Source organism: Amblyomma americanum, chromosome 2, assembly GCF_052857255.1.
Source record: "Amblyomma americanum isolate KBUSLIRL-KWMA chromosome 2, ASM5285725v1, whole genome shotgun sequence".
NCBI lineage: Eukaryota > Metazoa > Arthropoda > Arachnida > Ixodida > Ixodidae > Amblyomma > Amblyomma americanum.
The window spans coordinates 127,199,216-127,227,128 of record NC_135498.1 but is presented as its reverse complement, the minus strand read 5'-3'; the positions used below and the strand labels follow the sequence as shown (position 1 = coordinate 127,227,128).

Below are 27,913 nucleotides of genomic sequence, written 5' to 3'. Positions count from 1 at the left end.
TGACAGTGAATAGGAAGGCAACTCCACTCGCTGACGGTTTTGCCTTCGGCAGCAAAACAGGGAATACCTTACCCCATGTGTTATCTCGACAGACTCAAAACTGCGATGGACAGCTGCGTCCACAGCTGCTATCACCTTCCAAGTGCATGCGCTCGTAAGACACATAACTCTGGGCCCGAATTACGGAACTCGCTCTAAAGTTGTAGAGCGTTACGTCAAAATGACGACAGCATGACGACAAGGCTAGACGTCAACGCGTGACGGAACGCGGAATCAACCAGTGCCGCCCCGGAAAAGTTTATTTGCACGACAAGAGGCCAATTTGCACGGCAAGGGGCCATATGCTAACTTTTTTATAAGAATACGCAGTGAATAAAATAAACATTGTTTTATTCTTTCATAAAAGTGTATTTCACTCTCACTGCCATGAAGTAAAACAAGAAGGACATTCACTTTTGCAAATAACTGCTTTCGTGGGTAAGTTTTGTTGCCATGAGGGCGCGCTGGCAGATGTAAACACTGAACATGGCGGCCTTCTAAAAAACAGCTGATCCCACGGCTAGTTCCTGCTTTTTTAGGCGTCGTCTGAAATCAAGGTTCTATTTGGTTGTCCAAAGTGAGCGGATAACAATTATCGAAGCCAGTGAAGGTCACGGGCCTTCAGAAAGGAACCTGCACGAAACGTCGGGCCCGAAAATCGACGAAGACAACTTGAGGTAAGCCTGTGTTATTGGTTTAAAGATGCCACATGCCAAGCATATGATTTGGGTTCTGTTTCTTTCACTTTAGCAAATACAAGGCGTCCACGAAGCACGGCTTGTTGGATAAAATCAACTTTTTTGGCTTCATAAACGTCTGGCACAAATGATTCAGTTGGGAAGGAGCAAGAACCAAGCAAGGCGGTTGGGCGCACGCTAACAACCTTGCTCGTTTTCGGTCGTTCTTGGCTGTGCTATAAGTTGCTGCAGCGCAGCAAACGCATATGTTCCTGTAAAAACATATTAGCCCGAACTCAGAGCAAAGGTTTTTCCCTGTTATTCCCTGCTTTCGAAAAGCGGAACAGAAACTATTCCCTGTTTGTTTTCCCCGCTGTGTTCGCTGCTGCAATTCTCTAAGCGGGAATTATAGTCTCGAAATGGCGCCAACTTGAAGAATGCCTAGCGAGCAAGAGCTAATCGTAATAGAGTCTATGAAGAGCCATCCGCTCTTGGCTCGGGCTTCTGCCGACCTAACAAACTCATACACAGCTGTTGAAAAGCGCGAGCTGTGGATCCAGCTTGCGTCGATTCTTAACAACAAGGGGTCGGCCGTTTAAAAACATGATGTCTTTGCCTTGTGCCTTGCTAGCACTGTTTATTCCATCTGTGGTGTATTTTAGTCTCGGAGGAGGTGCAGGAATGCATAGACAAGTGGTTGAGCATTATTGATTGCTTCTCTTTTGCTAGTGCTCTTTTAGTTTCATGGTTTGCCAGTACCAATCAGCCGCACCTTTTACCCTGTTACAGCAGAGGAGATGAACGGGGAGCCTCAGCAAGTTGTCGACAAGACACACGGAGCCCCACAGACCGTGAGTTGGCTTTCCATTATCCAAGCTCCATACTAGCCTTTCTGGCAGCTGATTGAAAGTAATAGCACTATACTCTCTGGCAGCATTTGCAGCAGTAGCCAAAATACTGCAGAGATTCTACAGTACACACAAAACTATCTCTCTCTGGCTTTGCCACACAGTGCAGAATGTTCATTTCTCTTGCAGTGAGGCTGTGACATCTCCTAGCAGTTTAGCAAATGTGCACATGAAATATGCTACTACAATGCTGCCCAAGATTGCTGTCCTGTATATTTATGTCAAGTCCTCTAACACATTTTACCAAATGTTTTGCGTATTCCACCACGTGATGAGCACATTTTCTTTCCCGACAGCTACACCGGTGCCCTCGCCGCAGCCCTCACAGCAGCACACACCAGAGCCCCCACTGCAGCCCTCAACGCGTGCCACGCCTAGCCTTCTTGGGAAGCGACGGCGAGACGATGGGGCCAATAAGGTGCTGCGCCAGATGCTGTATGAATCGCATCGTTTGGATTCCCTTACTGACGCCCGGAACCGCCAGGACGCTGCTTTTCAGCAAAGCATGCTGGAGGTGTGTACTCGCTGCGCACACTGCACTTTGAAGAGTCGAAGCCGTCACCTGAAGCATAAATATCAGTGCCCTCTTTTGAGCACCTCTACTTCTGTTTTGACGCCTCTTGTGGGAGGTGGTTGGGACAGCTGAGTTTATGAAACTGACACGAGTCTTCTACAGCCATACTTTGTCCAAAATATCTCAGCACCTGAAATTTTACATAAAGCTTAAGCGAGATCTCAAAATTGGTTGTCAGTAATAATTTGTAATTGGAAGTATTTTTACATGCAGGCCATATGGGAGGTGATATATGCTGTGCAGGCGTCAAATGGTCAGCAAGAGCTGCTCATCCAGAATGTGAACCTACTGACGCTAATCTTACAAAAGCAGCTTGAGCCACCTGCACCACATTGAATTGTTCATATTTATGTCATTATTTGCTTGTTTTTATTTTTATGAAAGAACCTCTTCATATGTTTATATTTATTCAAGAACATTATTTACTTCTCTGCCAGGTGCAGACTCATTGAACTATTTTTAGTTTGCTTGTTAAAATTTGTTTTATGTGTTTGTTTATTTACATTGTCTGCTTCTCTGTCAGGTTTCTGTTTTTGTATTTATTCAAGATCATCTCTGTCATGTGCCATAGCATCATTTTTTTTATTTCTTGTAAGCTCTGTAGGCCCGGATGCTTCACACTGTTTATTTTCTTCCAGTTATGTAATTTAAGCTCTGCCAGGTGTGAAAGCCTCCTATACTCTTTTATTTTCCATTCCTTTCAAATGTTTACCTGCAGCTGTGGCAGGTGCACAAGGTGCAATTTCTAGTGCTTGTTTTCTTTCATTGCAATATGTGGGCAAGTGCAATATGTGGGGCAAAGTTGTTCTGAAGTGACTGTAGTTATGAAGGGCATCATAATATGGGGATTCTGGATAAATTTTGAACACTTTGATTTTGTGTCTGTTAAGGTTGTTTGCATGTTCCTGAGTCGTTTTTTTTCGCATTACTTTTCCTGCTTTTCCGTAAAGTGTCCATTGTGTGCATTGTAACATGTTCTATCCTCAGTAGACCCGAGGAAAAATGAGGCTTGCCAGCATTCGTCCAAAGTCGCTTCTGAACTAGTGTTGAATGCAGGCAAAAAAAAATTTGGCGGATGCTTGAGCTCCGCCTTTAAAGGTATGATGCAACAATGTTAATATATCTCGTTTGTGGATCCCTTTACAACTTCAAACGCAGCCATGTTGTCATCATCGTCTGTGATACTCGTGTGTCTTTTACACGTAACATAATTTTTTAGTCCAGTAAAATCTACGAAGAGCAATGTCTTGTGTAGCACTTGCTGTGCATTCCACCAGTTATGCAATGTGTTTCAGAAAACTGCAAACCAAGGCTGCATCGGGCCTACAAGTCTGCACAACATGCCAAACCTGTGATTACTAGCATTCAAGCTGGCAGTCAAGATGAAGCTTTTTTTAAGAGGCAAACAGCGTGTAAGACTTAGACGGAAAGCAAAGAAACATAGGACGAGTGCTCATCCTGTGTTTCCTGTGCTTTCCGGCTATGTCTTTTGCACTGTTCGCCTTAAAAATGTACAGCCAACTCGCCCGTTTGGCCAGAGTGTTAGATACAACTGTTATTGTGCAATCTCTGCGCAGCACTCGACAAGGCATATGCAAATCACTGTTGATGCTGCATGCTTTTGTTTCCCTGCTGTGTGTTACAGTTGGCAAACTAGTATGAACAGCTGTGGCGAAAAAAATTATTGTGACCAATGAATAAACGTGGTGCAAAAACAAATGCTTTACTGGTTCCTAGCAGTCTCCACACCACACTTTTCCCTCGTGCACATTCATCAAACACATAGTTACAGCAAGCAACTGCTTGCCTAAATGGGCAGGTCGACATAAGCAACGGCGAAAGACGGTGTACAAGGATGCATTTCACTTGTTGGACGAGCTGTTTCGGCGTGTATTTCGACTTGAGAAGGAGAAAGTGCAGTAGCTGTGCGGCAAGCTTGCTGATGCACTGAAAGGCGTACTGGTGACCACTGCCGGTGGAGCAGCAGTTGGTGCGTGCACTTCATATCTTGACACTGGTGGCTTTCAAGCACACGTAAGAAAAAGTAATTTACAAATGCTGGAATGTGGCTACCAGTGGCCAAGGGCATCATATCACACAGGGGCTCACGCACTAACAGAGGGCAATGGCACTGCCCGTAGCAAGAGTGGCTACGACCACTCGCCACGCCAGCACGGCGAGTCATTGCAGCCACAGCTGCCAGATGGTCTAGGGCTTACTGCCGGTGGTGCTGCTGTTGCCGCTGCTGCTGCCGCTGCTGCTGTCGCCGCACCATCTGCAGGTGTGCTTGCCTCTGCGGACGGGTTGTGCCAAAGAGGCCAATTATACGGTCTCGCATGGCTCTACCACGCAGGTAGGTCATGCGGGATCCTGTCCCCGCCAAGTACCCGGCAAGCAGAGGTGGTCCATTGTTGTCAGGGTCATCAGTAGTGTCGTCTTCGTCTGCAGCCAGGGCTTCTTCAAGACAGATGCTGTGCAACGGAGCACACGCTGCAATGATGACCACCGCCCGCTCCGGCTCGTAGTGGAGTGTCCGGTACCTTTGAAGGCACCGGAAGCGGCTTTTGAGAACACCAATGCAGCGTTCCACAACACATCGCATTGAGGCGTGTGCTGCGTTGTACTGCCCTTCTGCAGTGTTTGCACCAGGATGCCCTGACATTGGTGTGAGCAGCCACGGCTCCAGTGGATATCCACTGTCTCCTGCACGACCAAAATTTGCAGTGAAGTGTGTTGTTGCCTATGTAATATATGATTCATATCAAGCAGCTCAAAGCCAGTATGCTGAACCAGAATTTATAGGCATGCAGAATATTCATGACTAAGGGGTACCTCTGTAAGCACAGCCTTCTAGGTTAATGATGTACTGTGATATCTTACACGACAATAACGATGTGCACACCTCTTCTGCCTTGATGTTATACGCTTGAAATACGATTCACTTTATAGCAATGTTTCTTGTGCCTCTGCACCAGCAGTAACAGTAAATACACAAAAATAAATACGATACATCATATTGTTGCATGTCATCCATGTTATAACCCGCCTCTTTTAGGTATATCCACTGCTGTAGCTTAATACGTGCTGTCGAAGTGCTGCTTACCCAGAAGAGACTCTCCATCCTCCAGCAGCCCGTGCTCCACCTTCCGACGCAGCCGTGAGTAGCGCCAAGAAAAGGCATCGTGACAAGACCTTGGGCAGCGAGGGTCGACCGCAAGGATCTTCATGTCTGCGTCGCAGATCTGCGAGAAACACAGGCAGACAATCTTGGACGTGAACTTCCACTGTCGAGGTCGCGGCTTTCGAACCCATGCGGTCAGAAAGCCAGTCTACTCACGATCATGGTGTTCATCGCATAGTATCCTTTGCGGCTCCAGAATGCTGCCCGGATTGCTGGGTCTCCCCGCGGCGCTTTTATGGCAATCAGCGTGCCGTCGACGCAGCCGACGACGCCTGGGATGGTGCCTGGGGAAGGAAGGTCGCCTTCGCTGCCGCTTTTTCCTCGGGGTGCGCCGGGAAACGCACCCATCCCTTCTGTGCGCCGACTTTGCAGATGGCCTCAGCCACACGCCGCACGCACTTGCTCACCGTCGGTTGTGCGAGGCCGACGGTCTGCTCGTTGCCGACGCACACTTGAAAGCCCCCGGAGGCAAAAAAAAACGGAGAGCGCACAGCACCTGCCGCCGCACCGACAAAACGCTCGTCCGTACGCCTCGCAGTTCGTCTGCAAGTTCGCCGCACAACCACTCCACTTTCTCCTTATCGAGTCGAAATAACCGACGGAACAGCTCGTCCTCGTACACCGTCCTTCGTCGTTGCTGGCGCCGACGTTGCCGCCTCCGCCACCAATAAACAGCAGACGACGCCGCCGCCATTTTCCCTCTAAAACTCTGTAGACCGACTCTTCGCGGTCGCAAAAAACAGTCTAAAACCGCGGGCATAATTAGGTGTTCAATGTCATGCGTTTTTTCTTGTCCGTGACGCCATTGCAGCTTCCCGTGAGGCAACTTTTCAAAATGGCGCCGGCGACCAATAGGAGCGGGCATTTTAGAGCGCTCTCAATTGTAGAGCGGTCGGAGCGAGTTCCGTAATCCGGGCCCTGGATTGCCATTAACATAGCCTTGCTCATTGCAGTTGCCGATGAACACCTCAAAAGTGGTACTATTATGCACTCTTTTCTTTGGCACTATGTATGAGCTTCTGTTCTCGCACTTTCTAGAAATAATGCATGCAGTTTTGAAGTGCGAAAAGGGAATTTACGTGTAACTATATTGTCATGTCAGTATGCTACAGCCAAATTGTACATTGATGTCAGTGCTGGTGGTTTCTTTTCATTATTTTAGGAGAATGTTATAATTTTACCTATAGCAAATAATAGCCCTCACAAATTAGCTGATTTTGTCATGTCCAGTATTTTGATACGCTAAGCCACCAAAGCATGATTCAGAATGTTGTCAGAACTAAAGGCACTGAGTCTTTCGTGTCAGAAAAAAATGTGCTTTATACCCCTGTCATATGGCATTCCTCGAAGGCCTTTCCAGCAAAGGCACCATTTTTCACCAAAGGAGCAGCGATGCAGCTACACGGTGCAGCCCAAAGGTGAAAGTCGTTCAGGCTTAGCACCCGCTGCTATACTCGAGGTGGCTGAAGTGAGTGTTCTAAAATTAAAGTGGTGTATTCTGTTCATTCGTTGAGCTTTGACAATTTTTTTATTCTGATTGCTTCCTTAAAAGTACTGCAAGAGCTACTCTCATCAGCAGGAGCAGGTTTTGTACGTGTATTGTCTTGGCCACCATGGGCGCTCGGTGTTGCCGCAACACTTTCACTGTCTTGAAATTTGAACATAAAACATAAACACCCGTACAAAAACCAAAGCCAGACACACCTTTCGTATTTGAAAAAAATGTTTTCAAACATTATTAGCTTATCTATTTTTTTTATTGCTTTTACTTTTTGACTTTGGATGGTACTGCGATCACAGCTTCTCGAATGCCGCGTCTTCGGGCTCCGAAGGTCTCAGTTGAGCGCCTTCGCCTCCAAGGCCCTTAGCGACAAAGGCGCAACATTTGTACCGGGTAGCTCCACTCCTTGCGCCTTTGGATATGATTCTCAAAGGCCTTTGCGGTGCCCGTGTGACAGGGGTATTAGTGTGGTATGGCTGCTTGAACACCTGTCCCTGGTATCTCACAAACTGAATAAGGAAGGGAAAAGCCTCAGGGTGCTTGCCGACGTTTCGACAAGAGGACTTGTCTTTGTCTGGCAAAGTGTTCATCATTGGTGGGGTTTAAATAAGGTTTTCACTTCGAGGCGAAAGGCCTGTTGTGTGGGACGAGGGTGCGATATGGGAAGGGCGTTACGATGGGGAGCGTGAACCTTGACCAGGCATGATGGCTGCTAAAGAAGATTGACCGGTTGACCTGCAAAACTGTGAAAACAAAAAAGCCCAATTCAGTAGATACGAATCTCGGGGGGGTATGGAGTGTGGATAGTGGGCTTGAATGGCTTTATGTCCAGCCGCAACAGGTGGCTTGGTATGGCTGGCTGCCTTTTCCTGAAAAACTAGGATAAAGGAATTAAGCAGCATGGCAGAATAAAATACCGGGGGGGGGCAAAATAATTTGAAGGAAAAAAGAGAAAATGAGGGCAGGTTCGGGGAAAAGGCAAAAAGAAGGGGGAGGGGGAAGAGTATGGCAGCCAAGGTTCCGAGAAGTGATGTCAGGAGGTGCAGGGCGTAAGGTTAAAGTATAACGATAAATTAAAGAAAGGAGGAAAGGAGGGGGAAATTATGGGTTGGGAAACCTCTGACCATGTGCAAGGCCTTTTCAAATAATTATGCCAATTCCGGAATGTACAGAGCTACATTTAGTGCAAACATGTGAGCGCATGGCCGCACTCTTTAGAGGTCCACTGTGTGAGGCGCAGCCACTCATCGCTGCAAAATGGCGCAAGAGGAGATGCACCTGGATGTGGTGCTTCGTGTCATGTTACACTTCGATGTGTGGCAATGTCAGACACAGTGGCCCAAAGAGCGTGCTCGCGTGTTCGCACTAAGAGTGGACAACCCTGTACTTGATTCTAAGTTTCCTCTGTATATGTTGACCCCAGACGAAAACAAGTTGTCTTGTCGAAACGGCAAGCACCCTGAGATTTTTCCTTCCCTTGTTCACTTTTTGAATGTCAAGAAACCATCTGCCTACTCTCTCTGTACCATGCACTCCACATCTTGTACGGTTATCTTTGTATGTATACACCAGTGATAAATCATGAAGGAAATCAAGGGATTTGTGTTTGTATTGCTTAACACCTACTTTAAAGCTATATCATGAGGGTATAGTTGGAAATGTGCTACGGGGGCTTGGTTGTGTGTCGTGACTGGTTTCTCTTTATCAGGGCTACTTGACAGCCACCATGAAACGCAGGCTTTTGAAAAGTCGTTCCTCAAATAAAAGAGCGTTTCCACTGTTACAATGGAAATGTTATTTGCTAAAAACTTCAATCATTGCAGTTCAGGGATTGATATTTTTCAAATAACTAACCTGAAGTTCAAAACCTGCAGAAGGAACTATGTAACTTCTTTCCTGCCTTAAAAACCCAGTACTTATTTGCCAGTTTCAGCAAGCAGAGGTCTGTTTCATGGCACATACTTTCCACTACCTTGCATGAAAATTGTGCAGTACAGGCCCACCATAAAACTAGGGGCATAGTATACTGCTTGTATGCAACTACTTTGGCGTTAGAGCATGCATAGCATGGTCTTAAAGTTATTCTTTTCATTTGCAACTGGTTCATAAAAGGCCTATTCTGGCAAAAGGCATTTAGCAAAATTATCTTCCTCTGAATGCTTCTAAGGATAACTTTAGTTCATTCAGGAAAATATATATTGACAATATCTCTTAAAGGCATGATTGTCCATATTACCTCTTGTTACCTCACAGTATTTAGTTTTGTGCCTCCAGCATCACTGACTTGCATCATATGTTAAATAGAGTAGTAAAAAGCTCGCTGTTAGTTTAAACCACAACTCATGATGGGGCTGTGCACTTTTTGTTGTGTTATGTATGAAACAATTTCTTTCAGCTGCACCTCACATGAGTCAAATTCCACCAGAAGGAAGGCTGCAACACAACATTGCTCACTAACTGTTGCTTTCCCAGCACATAACATGCCATAACAGCACATAGCAGGTAAGATGTGAACAAAAACAGTGCATGTATATGTTCCACACATGCATTTTGTGTACTACCAACACTATGATATGATTAACTATGTCATGTAAGAGAGAGCACACAAATCATTTTTTGTATATATTGCAGCATGGTTATTTCAAGTTTTAAACTGGCCATTGAAACGACCCATTGTATCACCGCTGGTTACCCGGTGGCACTGGGGATCTAACTCCGCACCTCCTGCTTGCGAGGCAGATGCTCGGACCACTAGGCCACTCCTGCAGTCCCCCCACTGATGTTGCTTACACCAGGTGCTGTTAAAGCCCCGGTATGTATGTTAAATGCATTTTAGAAAACCATTCACTTCCAAAGTACCATTTCATCTTTATAGCAAAACCACAGTTCGCCTAGCTAGACAAACCTGCTGCATACAAGCCAGCAGAAGGGTTGCACGTACATGCTTCGTTAGGAAAACATAAAAATCAAGCAGAGCCTGCCCTTCATGGTGCATTATACCCTGATTTTGAGCAATGATCAAGATAGGCAGATGGTCATTTCATTGAACACTTGCATGATACATTCGTAGAATCGAAAAGACAAGTACTATTGCAAAATCTTCAAACAGTGTTTATTCTCAGAGAAAACATATCATGAAAAAAGTGTTGGATTAGTTATGGTGCACCTTGTATGGGGAAAGGGGCTCCCACTTTGTGAAAGGCTTAATTTTGGAATAGCGACAGCGTTTAGACTAGTTGGGTTACCATGTTTAGATAGTGGATGTGCTCAAAAAGACACTGGAAGTAAGCGCACTGTGTGGAAATCTCTTTCTGTATCCTTGTCTTTTTGAGCGCTTTCACAATCTAAACTTAATTTTGCAAGAGAGCAAGGAAAACAGATATTTAAATTCTGATAATTAAGGATAAAAGAATATGTTTCATTGTGTTGCTTAAAGTGTACATTGTATCGCTATTGCTGTATTGCAGCACTTCTGTCGTGGCCTTGCATTGCAGCCTCTTGACTTTTGTTTATATAATAGGCAGTCCTTTTTTCATTCGATTGCAACACTTTAGGAGTTACTACAGAGTTGCGTGATAGCGAACTCTCATATTAACGGTTTGCATTATTACGCCAGCATAACTTGCTAAGTGTTTCACTGCAGTCTTGTTACTAGAACAGCCTCTTGAAAGTATTCAGCCTGGTGGTCATTGAGGGTTACTGTTCACATATCAAAAAGCCAGATCAGCTGTATACTCTCTACAGCTACCAGAACTATGGTACATTTCATGACATGCTGGCTGAAGAGTGCTGGAGCACCAGACTGGGGATTTGGATGAAACAATTTTCAAATGTGTGCTCGGTATCACGCTGTTTTGTTCCAGTTGTGGAGAGGTTTTCTTTTCATATTTGTTCTGTCAAACATTTAAATTTTGGGCAATATGTTGTTGCCTTTATATTGTGTTCTCTTTGTTGTTGAGGTTTAGTATTTTTGGCACAAGCACTCCACTCTATCACTTTTCAGTATAATTTTGAAATTTGTAGGGCACGTCATAAAGAATAAAACTTCTACTTGAATAATCTGCATGTGTTTATGTTCTCATTGTTGATATAAAAACTTAGTTGAGACAGCTTGTATTTTAGCTCTGGCTAGAATTTTTAGGAGAGCCTCAGTAACATAATCACATGACCAACACAAACTCGGTATTATTGTTTGTGCAATGAAAAACAGTTTTAAAATAGTTATTAACAGCTGTCAGTGTAGGACTGGCCTAAAATGGTTTGTGCTCTATGTAGCTATGTAGCTCTTCTCTGAGGCAGGATTAATTCATCTGCATCTGCAGCCTGATACCGCCAAGATACCAATTCTTGGGTGAACTTATGATTTTTTTTCACTGAGCAAACTTGCATCATCTTGAAGCATGGAACTTGAGCTGATTCTTAACAGCTCTAGTGTAGCGAATTTCATTTTCCTCATTGCTTAGTTTAAATTCACCTCAGGACAATGGCCTTTTCCAGTTTAATTATCTGTGTCTTGCACCAGCTACATGCCACACTATCAGAAATCACCTAATCTTATCTAGTGAGCTTGTAATCAGCTATCTCCTGCTATATTTTCCTTAGGGTGAAATTCATTTCGTTGTGATACAATGCACAAGCTGTTTCCTGGCGTGGTGCTCAGCTTATCGGGAATGAAATGCTTGGGAAATGGGTCTCTGATTTCACCTTGAGTAGACGAAATTAACTTGTGCTAAGGCACTCTTTGGCCACAGATGCTCTTGTGCCATTAAAATCCATCAAATTCATTCTGTTGCCCTACGATACCATTGGTGAATCATTCTCTGCATTGTATGCCCTGGCCAGATCCATTTTCTTCTTAATTTCTGCCAGAATATTAACAACTTCCTTGTTCATCCCTGTTATAGTTTCACTCGGTCAGTTGTTCTATTAATAATTATAATCACTTTATTGAAAACATATTTTGGGCTAAATGGCATCAAGTTTGCCACTCTGCACAATGATATATATGTTTGGTCTTGTATGTCTTTACTTGTGTGGTGATGTTTATTTTGTGCTCACGGTCTAAACAACCTTATTTGCCTATGATATCCTAAGCCCTTCTATACCTATTTTCCTTCCCCCTGGCTCTTTCTCTTTTCAGTCATTCCTCCTCTTTCCTTTACACCGGCCATTGGTCACAAGGCTGCTGTGGGAACGACAGTCAGCACTGGGCCCTTTTTGTTCATGGAACCTGCACTGCTACTATTAACACTAATAGTACGTTATCAGTATTTTTGTGATACTGCATTTATTGTTATTTATGAATTAGTTGGCTAAGGCAATGGTAGCAGTGTTGGATATTGCAATATATTAAGCATATATCTCACTTGCAATATATCAGTGTGTTCACAATTACACTACCCTCTATTTCTTTCAGTTCACTTATTTGGCTATAGATATATTGTGCTGCTTTCCTAGTTTAGTCCACTCAAACTAAAACTTTGCTCTTTGTGTCACAGGTAGAATCTACCATGATTGCTGCTCTGTGTCTTGTAAGCAGGAGGCAGTGTTCAATGGAGCCATGAACTTTCCTTGGAATTGAAAAGCCTTTGCCGTATTATGCGCTGAACCACGAGTGTGAAGAGGGAAATGCCATGCCTTGGATTTCTGCATAGGTGAGCCATTGCGGTGAATCCACCAGCGCGAAAGACAGGGATGAGAAAGGAGACAAGACAGGTGCTGACTCGCGACTAGTTTCTTGGCGTGAACAGGGAATATATAAAAACCCAAGCAATACCATAAACCATGTAGTTACAGATAAGCATACAGGACAACATGAGTCAAAAATCGCCCTCATCATTTCCCTGATCGAGGTAGTCCAACTCATTGTGTGTTAACACGATAGACAAAACACACATTCTTCACGGAGTCATGTGTCTAGCCTCGATAATCTCCCATTTAATCTCTCTGAATTTACTGCCAAAATGCGTGTTGCCAAAAGGAAAGGGTAGCAGACTTCACATCCTGTGCAGTGTACAGCAGAGTTACCCCAACCACCTAGCCAAGCCCCTACCCTCTTGTGTTCCTGTAGTCTTACATTCATACACCTTCCAGTTGCACCTACGTAAACCAGACTACAAGATAATAATATTTGATACCACATTCATTTTACAAGGTACATATACATTTCACTCTACACGTGTACTTTTCTCGAGCCACATTCACAGAATTATTCTTAAAATTTTACATGCTTTAGACAACGTATTAGGGGCCGAGAAAGCCACTTTTACATCATACCTTCTGGCCACATTTTTCAAATTCTGCGACAATTTATGTACATACGGTAACACAACTGGTCTTTTGGCATCTCGCTGGCTGGCCCCAGCCTGATTGTGCCGGTCACCGCAAAACTGTCTCAGCTTCTTTAACAATTTATCATATGCTCTTGCAGTAACATGGTTTGGAAATCCTGCGTTCATTAACTTTAAAATCTGCTCTTGGAAACTAGTCGTCATGCTGTGAAAGCATAATTTTATCAATTCTGAGCCCGCGCTGGAAAGTGCAATGCTATCTTTCACTAGCTTGGAATGGTCGACATGTAGCCAGGTAGCAGCTTAACACTCGCCAGCACACATGAAGTGTGCTGAACATCAAGGTAAGGTCCAGAAACCACAGCTCTTTTTCTTGAAACATTTGCTCCAAGGTAAACCTGAGATAAAGGCCTTGCTCCTTAAACAACTTGAGAAGATGTACAGGTCCCCAACTATCACAACCTTTATAAAAGACCAGAAAATCATCGACATAGCAAAAGATTTTTCCCCCGGCCCATGCACATTCTGGACAATTATTCTATCTACCCTGCTCAAGAAAATATTGCTTAGCACAAGGTCAACCTTTGAACCACTACATATTCGAGACTTTAGAACACATACTGCACTGCGCTGCTCTACAAACATGCTCTTCAAATAAATGCTATTCAATAACATGCTCTTCAGATGAATTTCAGAAAAGGATTCATGCAAAATTATCTCTGGTTATTTGCAAAAGCATCTGTCTACTTCGCATCTTGAAGATCCATTTCTTGTACTCAATTCGCAGTGTGGTTGAGTATCTTAAGAATGGCAATCCATCGGATTGTCTTGTGATTAGTGTCGATGTAGAACAATTTTATTCTATCCCGTATGAAGATCTTGTGAAAAGCTTATGAATGTGTATATCGGAGCACAACGATGAGCTCGTGTTTAGGAACGGGTGTGTAACATAAGTCTTTTTTGGCACTTGCCTCCTTTTATTTGAAGTGAAGAGCACGTTTGTGGAGTATGGCAGTGCGGCATATGTTCAAAAGTCTGCTAAATGTATCGATTCGAAGGTTGCCCCTGTGCTAAGCAATATTCTCTTAAGCAGGGTGGAAGGAATGATTGCCAAGAAATTGCATGGGCTGGGGGAAATCTTTCGCTACGTCTATGATTTTCTGGTCTTTTACAAAGGTTGTGATAGTGTGGGACCTGTACATATTGTGAACTTGTTTAGGGAGCAAGGCCTTTGTCTTAAGTTTACCTTGGAGAAAATGTCCCAACAAAAAGAGCTGCGGTTTCTGAACCTTACCTTGATGTTCTGCACACGCCATGTGTGCTAGCGATATTCACCCAGGAGTGTTAAGCAGCTACTTGACTGTTGGTCGAACGATTCTAAGCTAGTGAAAAATAGCATTGCATCGTCAAGTCTAGGCTCGGTATTGGTGAAGCCATGCTTTTACAGCGTGACAACTGGTTTCCAAGAGAAGATTTTAAGGCTAATGAAAGCATGACTTCCCAACCATGCTATTGCAGAAGCGTGCGATAAATTGTTAAAGCTGAGCATATAAGATTGGGCAAGTTGGTCTGACATGCTAAAGATAAGAATGGCGCAGCATCAAGTAACGAGGACAACAGGAGAGCACACCCATGCACAAGTGCCATCCTTGGAGCGGATGCAGAATCTAAGAGCGTGTACTTGACATTCAGCGTTGGCAGCCAAGGATCGGGCTCGTTCAATCTTTAGCGTTCAAATCCGTGTTTCCTCGTTTCCTTGACTGTCAACGCTGAATATCAAGCACGCGCTCTTGGATTTTGTATCTGCTCAGGGTTGGCACTTGTGCGTGGGTGTGCTGTCCTGCTTTCCTCGTTACTTGATGCTGTGCCATTCTTCCCTTTAGCATGTTAAAAGCTGAAACCCCTTCGCAGGGACTGGCATGATCAGGCTGGGGCCAGCCAGTGAGATGCCAAAAGACTGACTGTGTTACTGTACATACATAGATTGTTGCAAAATTTGAAAACTGTGGCCAGAAGGTATGACGTAAAAATGGTGTGTTCGGCCCGTAATAAGTTGTCTACAATCTGTAAAATTGTTAATAATTTTGTGAATTTCGTTAGGGAAAAGCACATGTGTCGAGTGAAAGGTGGCAACATATATGTGCCTTGCAACCATTGCATGCATTGCATACCATTACCATGTGGTTGGGTTTATGTTGGTGAAACTGGAATGTGTATCAATGTAAGACTACAGGAGCATGAGAGGTATTTGGATATTGGTAGGGGTTGTAACTTATCTGCATATTACAAGAGATGTGAAGGCTGCTAGCCATTCCTTTCGGCAACACGCATTTTGGCACTACGTTCACAGCAGATTAACCAGAAAATTATCGAGACTAGACACATCTTATGACTCGGTGACGAATGTGTGAGTGTGCTGCCCATAGCGTTAACATGCAGCGGGTTGGACTGTCTAGATGAGAGGAATGTTAAGGGCAATCTTTTACTTATGTTGTGATGTAGCTTATGTGTAATTGTGTAGTTTGTGGCGTGTGGCTTTTCTGTATACTCTCTGTTCACTTCAATAAACTTCAGTTGCGAGTCAGTGCCTGTTTTGTTCTTTTCTCGTCTCTGTCTCGTGCTGATAGATTCAAGTACTCGTAGAGTAGATTCACTGAATTGTGTACTTGCAGAGGCTTGTGAAAAAACGAGAGGAATTTTCTTTCCTTTATGCGGAATGGAAGGTTGAAATTTTTTTACTTAAATGTTTGCAGCATTACATTCTATTCGGAAAGGTAAAACCCACTTTATTTTACATTTTGTGTGCAATGGTGCCGGTGGCTGCATGCAACTGAAAACATTCGTCCAGGTTATCTAGCTAGCGTCCTTCTTCCTTGTGCCACATTTTCTGAAATAATATTTTGTCAGATTTATTTCAATCAGAATTTCTAAGAACATATTGGTGATCACATAATGGTGATCACATAATTTGGTGATCACATATGACATAATTCAAAGCGTGATCATTGGTATTTTTTAGTCTGGGGCAGTACAATGAGAAGTACATAGTATATAGTAAAATTAAATATGACCAGTCTAACATAAACAAAAAAACTTTTTTTTTAAGGAAAATTTTGCTACCGAAGTGCTGGAGTGACATGGCATTATGAAGACGTGGACAGTGTGCTGTATTCATGATGGCACGAGAACTTGCGTACAGTGCTTCAGGTAACTGGTGAGTACCTTGGTGCTGTGCTTCTGCTAATGTAGCCAAATTATTTTTTTAATCTAAGAGTGTATCTGAAAACTTAAGCAAAAATTGAGTAGTATTTAGATATTCTTGCACCAGATACCACTGTGAGAATTAGTTATTAATGATGTGTCTCACATGTACCCTTGTCTGCTGAATATAGTAAGCATGGCTTTCGAGCTGAGTGCCTCCGACGTATGAAAAAAAAATGCCCACGGGGCTGCTCCACGACGCGTGGAGCAGCCCAGTGTAGCACATTCAGGCTTCATGGAGTGGAGAATGAAGGCAGTAAATAATTTAAGAGTAGAAAACACAGCACAAACCCTAGGACCAGGAAACTGACAGAACACACCGACCCTGATGACACTCTTTGCACGAAGGGTGTTATAAAGTTGCCTGTCATGTAGTGCAAGATGGAGGTCGCGCAGGACGGGTGTTAAATATGAGTTGATGCAGACACCTGTCATTACGTAGTACTCACTGCAGAACTCGAGCAAGAAGCAAAGGTAACAGCTGAGCATGGCCACTCTTGTGCTTTCCTCCGCAAGCAATCTGGAATTGCACTTAGAAATCTTTTATGCTTTCTCTTGACATATACATCATTGCTGCATGTGGCGGGGAAAAGTACATACCCTTGATGTCAAGTGACAGTGAACTCACAGGGCTGGTAACAGCTCACTGAGGTGTTGTGATACATCTACAGGGCACCTCATGAGAACAAAGAGCCCTTGAAGGAATTCTCTCAAAGTTTGTTGCCACATGGACCTCTTCGTAATCAATGACTCTAAAAGGCAAGCCTTCCTTTAGTGTCACAAAAAAAAAGGCCTAGGACATGGGTCTTTTTGCTTCTCCATTAGTGCCAAAATGTTTGCTAGCGAGATCTTTCGCATATATATAATTATTTCACAAAATGTCAAGAAGGAGACTGAAGCTGCACCAAGCAGTACCAGTAAAAAACTTATCACAGCTGTTCAAAAAGCAGAAAGACTCATGCCTTCATCCTTTTTTTGCATCAGACACATGAGGACACTTCGTCTTTCTGGGTCATCATTTTGAAAAGGTTCACATGGCAACGGCCTTTGGTTAAATTTCTGCCAAGAGCCCTTTTTTGAAACTTGAGCATCCGTCCCTTGTGAGGCACACTGCAGAGATATTGGAATGCCTTAGTGAGCTGCTTCCGGTAAGTGTGACTGCATTTTCACTGACATCAGATATTAGTACATTTTCTTCCACATGCTGAGATAATGGAAGCTATGAGTGAAAACATGCGGTTTTGGGGAAGTGTGCTTCCTGGGGCCGTATTCCAAGTTTGTGTCATAATAAAAAGCGTCATAATCTGCCGCAACGGGCATGCCCGGGAACTGGATATAAACTGAGTGCGGGACTTTCGCTTCGTCTTGTCTTGCCTATAACAAATTGGATGGACGATAAATTCGGCAAGCCTCTCCCACCTTTTTCAGATGTTACCAATGTTCCTTGCTCGCTAATTTGTGCATTTAGTACTATGTACAGAAAGGCACCTGCATTGAATTGCATCTGGCCCCCATCCTGAGCTACTTTCTATTTGCACAAAATGATAAGCAAGTGTAAAGACTTTCATGCGCACAGTGCCGCCCGGGAAAGCGCATTTTGTCTGCTTCTTTCTGGACCTGTGGTTTCTTTTACTGTTTACTGTTATGAGAAATGAATTTTGGGCAATAAATTATAACGGGTTGGTTCTCGGTGAATGGCTTTTGAAAGCTTCTACGAAAGCCGATTGTTCAATAGCGGATGGTTGAAATGTATTTGTGAAATTTATATTTGGTGTTGTGTGACCACTAAATGAGGATTTTTTTTATGCTTTTCAGATGGATCCGACAGCAATGTGCAGATATACAATGTGTGTAGTTTGCCATGAAAATAAAATGTATGTACTTGTACTCACCCAAACACTTACCACTCTTTCATTCTAAACTGCAGTCTTTGTACGTATGCACTATACATAATATGCGTAAAGGAAAGCCTTGTACATAATACTTATTTCTTCGGCACCTGGACGGCTATATCTGCAGTGAACATTGCGGGCAGAAGCTATACGAAGACGCATGTTCATGTACTACAGAAAGTACATAATTACAATACAGATAATTTCCGCTCTAGATAAAATGACTTCCGAGTGAACGGAGGACGTATGCATACACATTGCGGAAACTTCAATAAGAACAAAACATAAGGATTCGTTGTGAAAAAACGATTTCGGTCTCGTGCATAGCATGGCGTAACTTTCCGTTACCAAGAATGTGACAGTCGTCATACGGAGTCTCTGTTTCTGACATTTAGTCCGTACCTCATGTTGCGGAAAACCCTCCAGCAACGCATTACCAGCGGGTTTCTCTGTACTGCGGAGCATATTTTTTTACAGTGTACCACTATGGCAGGCGACAGCTAATGGTTGGTCGCGAGAGGTAGTTCCCCAGTTAACGCTGCAGCCTATTGCTGTAGCGCCGCGTGTCTGCCACAACGTTGTCAGCGCTAATGCATTCAGGCCACATCTCTCTCTCATCACCACCACGTACCTCAAAACGCGATTGCGTCGTCCACTCACCCAGGGAGCCAGTTATGCGCCCTCCCTCTGTTGCTCAAAGCCATCGCCGACTAGAACATTGTCAACGCCAACGGCAATGAAGAAATGAAGGCCGACAGCTTTCGCTTTGTATATCCTAGATTAGCTGAGCTAATCCACATTCATTTCTTCCACTTAGGCTTATGCACACGGGGAAACTACACTTGTCATCTCCGAATTTTCACAGATGCATCTGTGCGCAAGAACAATGAATCAGTCTGTATGGCGATTTTCTGCACCGCAAGAAATGCGCGCGCTGCCGCCGCTTCCTATACAACGCTTCAACTGAAACTTATTAGTTCATAGCAACTGAAGAGGCTCTGAGGAAGCATACATTGCACGATGCCGGTTTGAATATATCTGGTCTCTTTATCCATAAAAATAATGACGTCAGCAAGGCCATCAGCAGACCTCAGAAGGCCTCAGCCAAGCCGATAATTATTGCATCAGTTGAGAACATCTAGCCTTTCCAAACAGCATGTGAAGATCATGTGAGAAGCAATTACAATAACAAATATCAAGAGAGTCACGACCCGCACCCACATTTTCTGCACACCTGTTGTCTCGCACCGTTACTCGTCTTTTTTCCGGATCTTGGTACTTGTAGTTGGTAACTACAAACCATGAACCGTGACCTCCTTATTATTCCACTGTGCAGCCAGAGCCATAAAAGAAATCTGCCTTTTAATTTTATAGCGTTAGCATTAGAACCTTTATATCGGGAAAAACTGCCAGTGTCCAGCGTTCTCTGAAGCCTCCGAGAACACCCTGCTACGGGTGGCAGGTGACGAACTGAAGCGAGAAAAGTTTTTTATCCACTTGTAAGGGAAAGGAGGAAGAGGTCCGCAGGTGGCTACCACGAGAACAACCCAGAGGGTGGCTATCGCGGGCGGAGGAATGCGCAGCAGCAATGCGCAGCGGAGATATCAGACACGCGCGCCCTTACCAGACGCCACCCTTCGGTTGAAGTATAAAGAACTACAGAGAATGAGTGTGCAATGAAAGGGAATGTAAAGAACGGAGCGTGATGTGTCGTATCATGCAAGGTGGAATTAAATTCCAATGCAACACGTTTCCTACGGATCGGACCGCCGACTGTCTGTCAATCTTTTGCATTGCCATGCAAACTAGAGGCAGCAAAATTCTTGCGCTTATAATTTCGGCTTGTGATGGCATAAGTGCTGAGTCACGCTTCTTCGCAGAATAATTATATGTCATGAGTAATGACTATGATGGCCACTCATACCTTGTGCAAACTCTATACACCTCACATTAGTCGTAAAGTGCTGAGTCATTATACGTTGCGAATAATTGTAGGGGACGCTCAAGCTCTGCCTTAAAACTACAAAGCGAAAGCGCAATGAGTTAATTCCCATATATGCAGAAGGTCATTCTCTACATTCATGGATACATGAGAGTCGTCGTGATTGTCCTTGCGCAGTGCTGCAGCGGTTAAGCGATGCCCCACTGCCCGGCGATTACAGGTGCTCTCGGGTTGATTTTTCTGAGCGACCAATAACTGATTTAACTTCCGGATAATTTTGACCACCTGGGGTTCTTGAACACGCACTGACATCGCACAGTATATCGGCCTCTAACATTCCGCCTCCATCGAAATGATAGAGGCCCCAGTACTGTTCGACTTGAAGTGTTGTTTTGTGAAAAAATTGATTTCAGGAGCCCTTTTTGTCTGTACCGTTAATTATTGAACTGTATTATTTTTCCACGCAGCTCAATGTTGAATATATCGTGGTCTCCAGGGGCACAGCGAGGTGCATTGTGCACCTTTTTGCATTGAAAACCGTTCGGTAGAGAAAAAAAATGACCTGGCTTAGTTTATGGTTAAGACTAGGATGCGAGGCATACGTCGCTTGGCAAGCCGTACTTCTCGTTCTTCTCCCGTTTCCTTGGCTCTTTGTAACTTGCGCTTTGCGGTCTGGCGAGCCGCCCTCTCCCTGGCCGACATCTCGCTGCTCAACTGACTCAACGAGTGCGTCGCCTTTTATACAATTGCGTGACGTCAGTATCTCCTAGCGGTAGGAGCGGGACTTAGGCCGCCGCCGGAGGCTGCGCGTCCGCAAGCGAGCGCACGAGTTGAGCCCCAGCTTTCACAGCTGTTATGACGTCATATCACGTGGTGCGCCGATGTACGTCAAGTGGAAGCTACGCGGCCGCACGCGGCGCAGCAAGGAAGAGCTCGTTTGTGCGGCTAGTATCCTTCGCATAAAATACATTTGCTCTCAATACCGAACTTTTACAAGCGGCATTTTCGTGCTGTCGGACAAATCAGCGCTACGGTGCTGAGATGGACGCGCGTTACCAATTGCGTACGCTACCAAGTTGCAAATCAGCCTGTAGGCACACTGGCGCTTGAAAGCGCATGGTGACACACGCTGTGGCTAATGCCTGACGGAGAGAAGTAGAAAACACATGGCATTATATTTTCTTCTTACAAAATTATCTTAGATCTCAATATTTCAATATAGAGTTCGGTAGATTCATCTTGCTAACTGAGTAACTAGAACACCCTTCCACAAACCTTTATGGAAAGTCTTTTGCCCAACTTGATGTCACCGCTCGACTTTAATCTCATTATATCGCATGTGTTTTGAGGCCTGGGTTCATTCCATAAAGGCTATTTTTATTGTCGTACAAAATTGTAGCATATTTATTAAGGCCAACGTTCCATGTCACAGTCCTCGCTCTCGTATTTATCACTCTGGAAGCGCTGAACCCTTCGGCTTTCGCTTGAATTTTTCCAATGATAACAAAATTGCGGAGGCCTTGTCTGATGAGTCTTCACTGGTCGACCCTAGTCGCTGAGACGTTCTGCGTTGAAGACGAGTGAACCATGATGCCGCCGGATCCTTGGTGTCGGTTCCGAAGGCCATCGTGGTAGCTGATGGCTTCCGAGAGAGGTGTGGGGCTTTCGCTTCCGACAGATGTGTCTTTTCTTGCCACTTTTGACTGCTGCGTGACGCAAAGCGAAAAAGTGATTCAGGCATAGAACGTAAAGAATTTTAGTGCACGTGGTCCTAGTTTTAATGCCAATTGTTATCGCAATGTACAATTTTCAAAAAAATAAACATCGTTATAAACTTCAGTGCTACATGTGGAAGCCACTGTTGATTTATTCCTCTCTTTTCACATCCGAGACAAATATTGTGAGTGCATCTTAATCGTCTAATGATGCAGCGTTCACAAGTACGGAGTGCATCAAGCGCTCGCCAAACTGCTAAGTCGAACATGAGAGGCCGCGTTGGTTCTCGTGCATACGCGAAGGAGAAGGAAAGATTTTGTTCGAGGCCAGCACTAAATCTATTCGTGCTACTGACAAGAATACTATAGCTAATATGCGCTTTGCGAAATCACCATTTCTATATTGCAAAGCAATGCGTGATTGAATGGAGCGTCCAGCGTCAACTGGAACTATCTCCTCTGGCATATGGCGACTGCGTCCCGAGCAAAGAACGAGTATGTTGTGGCACAGCATGACAAATGGCACGAGATGGTACGGTACGGTATGGTATATTGTGGTATATGGTATGACGTGGTATGGTATAGTATGATATGTTATCATGTAGTATGGTATGGCATGGTTTAGTATGATGTTATGGTATGGTAATCAGAGTTTAACATTTCTTTGTTCATCGCAGGCTTCTATGTTCATCACAGCAAGTTTCTGCAGCCATGTGCGTTTCGGCGAGCATCGTCTGCTCACTCCGCGGTCGGACACTATTTTGGTGATAGCCGAGCCGGCATGTGAAGTTATTTGAACTTCCAGAAACACGGTCTGCAATCAACTGACTCACATATGAACCGCCGCTGTATGCCCTATGGCTGGACGAAGGTACCGCTAACAGAGTTAAACCAGCGGGAACTGCGGTCTACTGTGCTAGGACCCACGTCTTATAGAGACCCTTTGAAGTGTCCTGGAGGTGATAGATTGCCGCAGCGCACGAAGAATTTTCTCGTTTGTTTTGTAAATATAAACGTTTCTACCATATCTTTTTCTTCAAAAGCCTCTAAGCGTATTGTTGCAATTAACTTTAATGCAAAATTTGGGATGTCAATTTGACCTACACAAAACACACTGTCTCGCAATTGGCGTTGTTTTGTTAACGTCTTTTTTAATTTCTTCTCCTATTCCCTACCGGTGACCGCAGGGAACTTAACGGTTGCCTCCCGCCATTCCCTCTGGTGTGGTGCATAAGCACAGGTTGTCCCGTTGAGTGGAAAGTTTCTAATGTATTCTCTTCGATGTGACCGAAACATACATCCAGCACGTCTACTGTCGGCGTTGTATCGTGACACCCTTGTTAAGGACGCTAACGATGCAGTATAGCATTTTTTCTTGCACTCCATCAGGCTTTTCTTCCTAAGAAGAAATGCAATTAGGCATAAGCACCGCGAAGCTCAGCAGTATGCTAGGAAATTTTAGAATCCCAGTGACGTTCCGTCACAATCATAATCACCGCCTCATAACCTCCGCATACAACAGTTTGAATGAGACTCGCCTGTAATTTTTCCCAGCTTTTGAGTGCGATATAAAATATTCCAGGTCAGATCTTTAGCATTGCGTACATCTGAAGCTAAGTAGCGTTTTAATTAATATGAATTTCGAAAAACTAAATCGAGTACAAGGCCGCCAACTTCTGCGGTGAGCGAGGAGCTTGATTGAGTTTAAAGCACTGCCCAGCGTCATGTGAGTGCGAGGGCCACAGTATTCCACACGGGCTAGATGCGCAGGAAATATGAGCGCTCCTCTCTCTCTCTGGGCCTGCTCGTTGGTTTGCGAAAATCGAACCTGTGGTGCAGTCATATTTTTACTTAACACTTCGCTATCATTTCACACCGAATCAGCAGGGTGGTCGTGGCTAAGCCTACAGTGGTATTGTGCTCGAGACCCTGAAGAAGGCCAAAGGAGAATGGGGTGGCGTAGTACTGAGAAAATTGTTTATATACTCCAGTTTCGCGTGGATTACCGCAACCCCCTCCCTCAGCATGACCGGGCTGACCTGGCACTTTTGCTCTCACTGCTTCAGATTTTCTGCCCCTGTTTCTCATATGGACGTTTTGTTAACGAGCGGTAACATAACGCTGAAGTACATACGTGGCTTGTTCCAAAAACGAAGCACACGGCGGCTCCTATCAGCAGTGCGACCACGATGGAGGATACGACGAAGTTTTTTCTCTCGAACCGGTGCTTAAAGCCGGCAAAGTGAGCCTCTGGGTCGCCGTTGTTTTCGCAGCCACTAAGCGGGCTGTTCATCCTCAGCACGTACACGATGCTGCGGGATGGAGGAAACAGCGCATAAGCACAACTCCAGTGCAAAACGCGGAAGCGTTTCTCACACGCTCGCTATGGCATGGAGACTTTGTAACAAAATAATCACTCTAAACCGCTCGATCACTCATCCTGCTGTGTTCGGGGCCTACAGCAGCCCTCTTCTGATTCCGCGGTATACTTTGAAGCTGTTATTAGGACGTAAGCCTTTCTTGGCTGATGAGTGGCGTGGACGGAACTTGTGCACAGAATTTGTAGACAGAGGCTGTAAGCAAAAGTGTGCGCACGAACTCTCAGTCTTAAGTTGTATGGGAATTAAAAATGAAATACAAAAAATGATTAAGCAATAGCTGATAAGCAACATATATTTAATGAAATTTTAAAAAATAAAGACAAAAAATTAGGAAAAGCAAAACATCATAAACATAAATCAATAAAGCAGAACCGAAAATAAAAAAAATTTGGAAAGAATAAAAATTGAAACAATACGTTTTAAAAATTGAACAATAAATATGAAAAATGGACGGAGAAAGAGAGGTAAGGAAAAGGCTTTCGCATTACGGCTCTTAAGCAGATTTAAGTGTAACCCTGTAATTTTTTACAGAGAGCTTTGAAGCGCCAGCAGAATTGCAGATGGCCTACATTGAGGCCCGGTGCCAAAGCTGAGTTGCTTCTTAGGCTGCACATTGGGCCTTTATATAAAGTAAATAGCACCACACCATTTGCGTTCACTTCACGTCGCCATTATCATCGGCTGAATTATGTCCACTTCAAGACAAAGTCCGCTCCCATTATCCGATCTTGCGCACCCTGTTAGTAATAATGGCCTAAAATTACAAAAATGTGAAAATTAGATGAACATGTTGGCGGCCTCGGCAAAGGCTAATAACTTGAGCACTCGATAATGCCGCTGGAAGAAACATAGCTACACAGAGACGGTGCTGAGCAGACGTACAAACAGGAGCAATACCAATAAAATGACGGGAGAGGCTTATTCACTGTGTACCAAAATACAAAAACTGAACGAGTTTTCCTGTCTTGCTTCCGTATGCGAGTATCCAGGCAGTCTTCTAAGTATCTGCGCGAGCACGAGCGGATCGCGGAAATGACACCGTGAATGAATGCTTCTACAACCTTTGTCCGTAAAGTTTCAAAACTAAATTATTTTCTTGTCTAGAAATAATTCCACAAAACAAATGTTGGTGCGTATGTGTAGCACCATTTTTTGGGGCTAACCTGAGCTATTTATGTTAATTATTGTGCACCCGCTAGATGGCATTACATGTAAAAAAATACGTTGTCACTAGTCGCCTGCGCATTCTGCTCTGAGTGAATGTGGAGAGGTGGACGTCCACCTCGAACAGCGTGTAAACATAAAATTATGTGCGAAGCTTGGCAAGACAGCCACACAGGCGTATGAGCTCCTTCGTGCTGCTTTATCCAACAAGACATTATCGCGGGCTCGAGTTTTCGAGTGGCACACGAACTTTGTTTCGAGAAGAACGTCGGGGGAAGACTGCAAAAGGCAGGGGCGCCCTTCAACTTCACGGAATGAAAACAACGTGGCTCGGATCAGGGAAATCGTACAGCAAGACTGCACCATTACAGTCAGCATGCTATCAGATGATCTCGACATTAGTAAGGCAACATGCCACCAAATTTTCAGTGAGAACACAAGGAAACAAAAGCAGAATGCCAGACTTGTGCCGCACTTTCTCACTCCCTTGCTCACCGAGGCAGAGAAGGATACTGCATTCATCGACACCATCATTGCTGAAGAAGAAACGTGGTGTTTTTAACACGACGCTCAAACAAAGAGGCAGAGTGCCGAATGGCGGTCTACAAGCTATCCGGCATCGAGAAAGGTGTGGCGACAGAAGACTGAACCAGAGACGATGCTGATAGTTTTTTTCCATGCCAAAGGTGCCATACACCACGAGTTCGTGCCACAAGGGCAGGCGGTGAATCTGGAGTTTTTATCCGCGTGCTCCAACACATGCGTGATGCACTGCGACGCCGTCGCCGTGACTTATGGGCGTCTGGACTATGGAACCTTCTCCACGATAACTCAAGGCCGCACACTGCTCTCAGCGTAACAAAATTTCTCGCAAAGCACAGCACTACTGTACTTCCCCATCCGCCATACTCGCCTGACCTCTCCTCATGTGATTTTTCCTTTTTCCTGGTGTGAAGAGAGTCCTAAAAGATCGCTGGATGGGGAGAGTGGAGGCCATTCAAGACGCCACGACAAAGGAGCTCATAGCCCTGCCAAAAGAAGCGCTTTCCAACTGTTTCCAAGATCTCAAGAGGTGTTGGAAGCTGTATATAGACTGCAAGGGAGACTATTTCGAATGGCTGCTGCACACAATATTTCAATGTTAACCGCATTTTTTTAATGGACTCAATCTCGGAACCTTACGGACAAAGGTTGTATGATGTCCTAAATATTCACCCACTCCCTATTGAAGCACACGGCTCCCTGTACGTCTTGAAAGACGCAAGATATAATTTCGTTCAATTGGTATATGCAATGCTCCACTGCCCACGTTCTTCAACCTCCGTCAAGGTTGATTCGAACATAGCTCTTATACGTTTTCGCTTCCACTCCCCAAAAGCTAGTTTCCTAAGCACACTTTCGTGCACATGTGTCAGTCTGGCACATTTTTTTTTCTAACTATCGACATGCCTTTCTGCGATTAGACAACCTTGTGTCGGATGCACAGAATCGGGATGAGTGCCGTCGGCTTTCTTTCAAGCTGGCTATAAAAAAGCCCAGGAAATCTGCACAAACGCTTCTAGCATGCGCGACTTGCGCCGCGTGCCGCGCAGCACTAAACATTCATAATTACGTGGAAACGTGGAATCTCCGGTACATCACACTGATTTTCTGTGGCCGTCAGATATATTTGGTGTAAGCGCGCACAGCATATTGTGGGCCATACTCTTCAAAGATAATCACATTGTTCGCGCAGAATCGCTCAAAACTCTCCTCTCCTCCTTTACGTTTGCCGTGTTCGCTACTGACAGCCAACAAACAGTGCTAAAAGCTAAATGTTGATGTCCAGGAATTCTTGTCATGCCATGCCGTTACTAGCAACCCCCCCCCCCCCGTTCAAAACTGCTTAGTATGTCATCAGCTAAGTCATGTAGGTAGCCGTGCTTCGGCCTTCAGCACACTAGTCACCAAGCGCGAAACAAGCCTGGCTCTGCGTCAAAGCCAGCTGCTTCCATTGAAGGCTTTGTTATCAGTTAGGCGCGGCGTTGATTTCTATCTGAGCACCGTGTATCGAAGTCAGAAAGAAATGCTTGTGCAGTGCATACCTGTCGCTATTTGCAGTCTTGCGCTCGTTGCGAATCCAAAGGCGAAGAAAATTCATTGCCATGCTGCTGGACTCCGGCGCAAGAGGTGACCTCTTCTTTTTTCTTCTCACCTCGCATTCATGGTCCTCGCGGTCAACTACAGCAAAAAAAACGAATAGAAAAGACGAGATGAAATAACCGTAGCGGTTTTGTAATTGTGCCTTGTTTTAGTCGCTTCGAAAGATTATTTTCTTTTGTCGCTCCTGAACTACACGAATCATCCTGGCAATGGTTACAAGATTTAAACTGAAACATTTATGCTCTC

The 27,913-nt window shown here is 44.5% G+C and overlaps 1 protein-coding gene and 3 long non-coding RNA genes across 5 annotated transcripts; 3 read left to right on the top strand and 1 right to left on the bottom strand.

Moving 5' to 3' along the window:
- Positions 1-359: 359 nt before the first annotated feature.
- On the top strand, positions 360-2,432 carry LOC144119081 (uncharacterized). Of its 2 annotated transcripts, XR_013312255.1 has the most exons (4): positions 366-716; positions 1,506-1,567; positions 1,921-2,138; positions 2,412-2,432. It is a non-coding gene; the product is annotated as an uncharacterized LOC144119081 (long non-coding RNA). The 2 variants fall into 2 exon arrangements; XR_013312254.1 differs by lacking the exon at positions 2,412-2,432 and having other exon boundaries at positions 360-716; positions 1,921-2,405.
- Positions 2,433-9,296: 6,864 nt separating this feature from the next.
- LOC144119080 (uncharacterized) lies at positions 9,297-12,139 on the top strand. The gene is made up of 3 exons (XR_013312252.1): positions 9,297-9,382; positions 9,512-9,692; positions 12,021-12,139. It is a non-coding gene; the product is annotated as an uncharacterized LOC144119080 (long non-coding RNA).
- Positions 12,140-12,408: 269 nt separating this feature from the next.
- On the top strand, positions 12,409-18,323 carry LOC144119079 (uncharacterized). Its single transcript, XR_013312251.1, has 3 exons — positions 12,409-12,534; positions 16,277-16,384; positions 18,247-18,323. It is a non-coding gene; the product is annotated as an uncharacterized LOC144119079 (long non-coding RNA).
- Positions 18,324-21,692: 3,369 nt separating this feature from the next.
- On the bottom strand, positions 21,693-27,740 carry LOC144119078 (uncharacterized). The gene is made up of 3 exons (XM_077651802.1): positions 27,610-27,740; positions 24,115-24,292; positions 21,693-21,971 (listed from the first exon to the last, which is right to left on the bottom strand). The coding sequence occupies exons 1-3, from the start codon at positions 27,669-27,671 to the stop codon at positions 21,801-21,803; spliced, it is 411 nt and encodes a 136-aa protein (XP_077507928.1). The 5' UTR covers positions 27,672-27,740; the 3' UTR covers positions 21,693-21,800.
- Positions 27,741-27,913: the final 173 nt, after the last annotated feature.

Excerpts from the sequence above, each read along its gene's own strand:
- LOC144119078 (XM_077651802.1), bottom strand. The coding sequence starts at position 27,671 with ATGGCAATGAATTTTCTTCGCCTTTGGATTCGCAACGAGCGCAAGACT. Across the intron at positions 24,293-27,609 it reads AAGACTGCAAATAGCGACAG|CATCGTGTACGTGCTGAGGA; the intron begins GTATGCACTGCA and ends TCCATCCCGCAG. Across the intron at positions 21,972-24,114 it reads TCGTTTTTGGAACAAGCCAC|CAGTCAAAAGTGGCAAGAAA; the intron begins GTATGTACTTCA and ends TGCGTCACGCAG.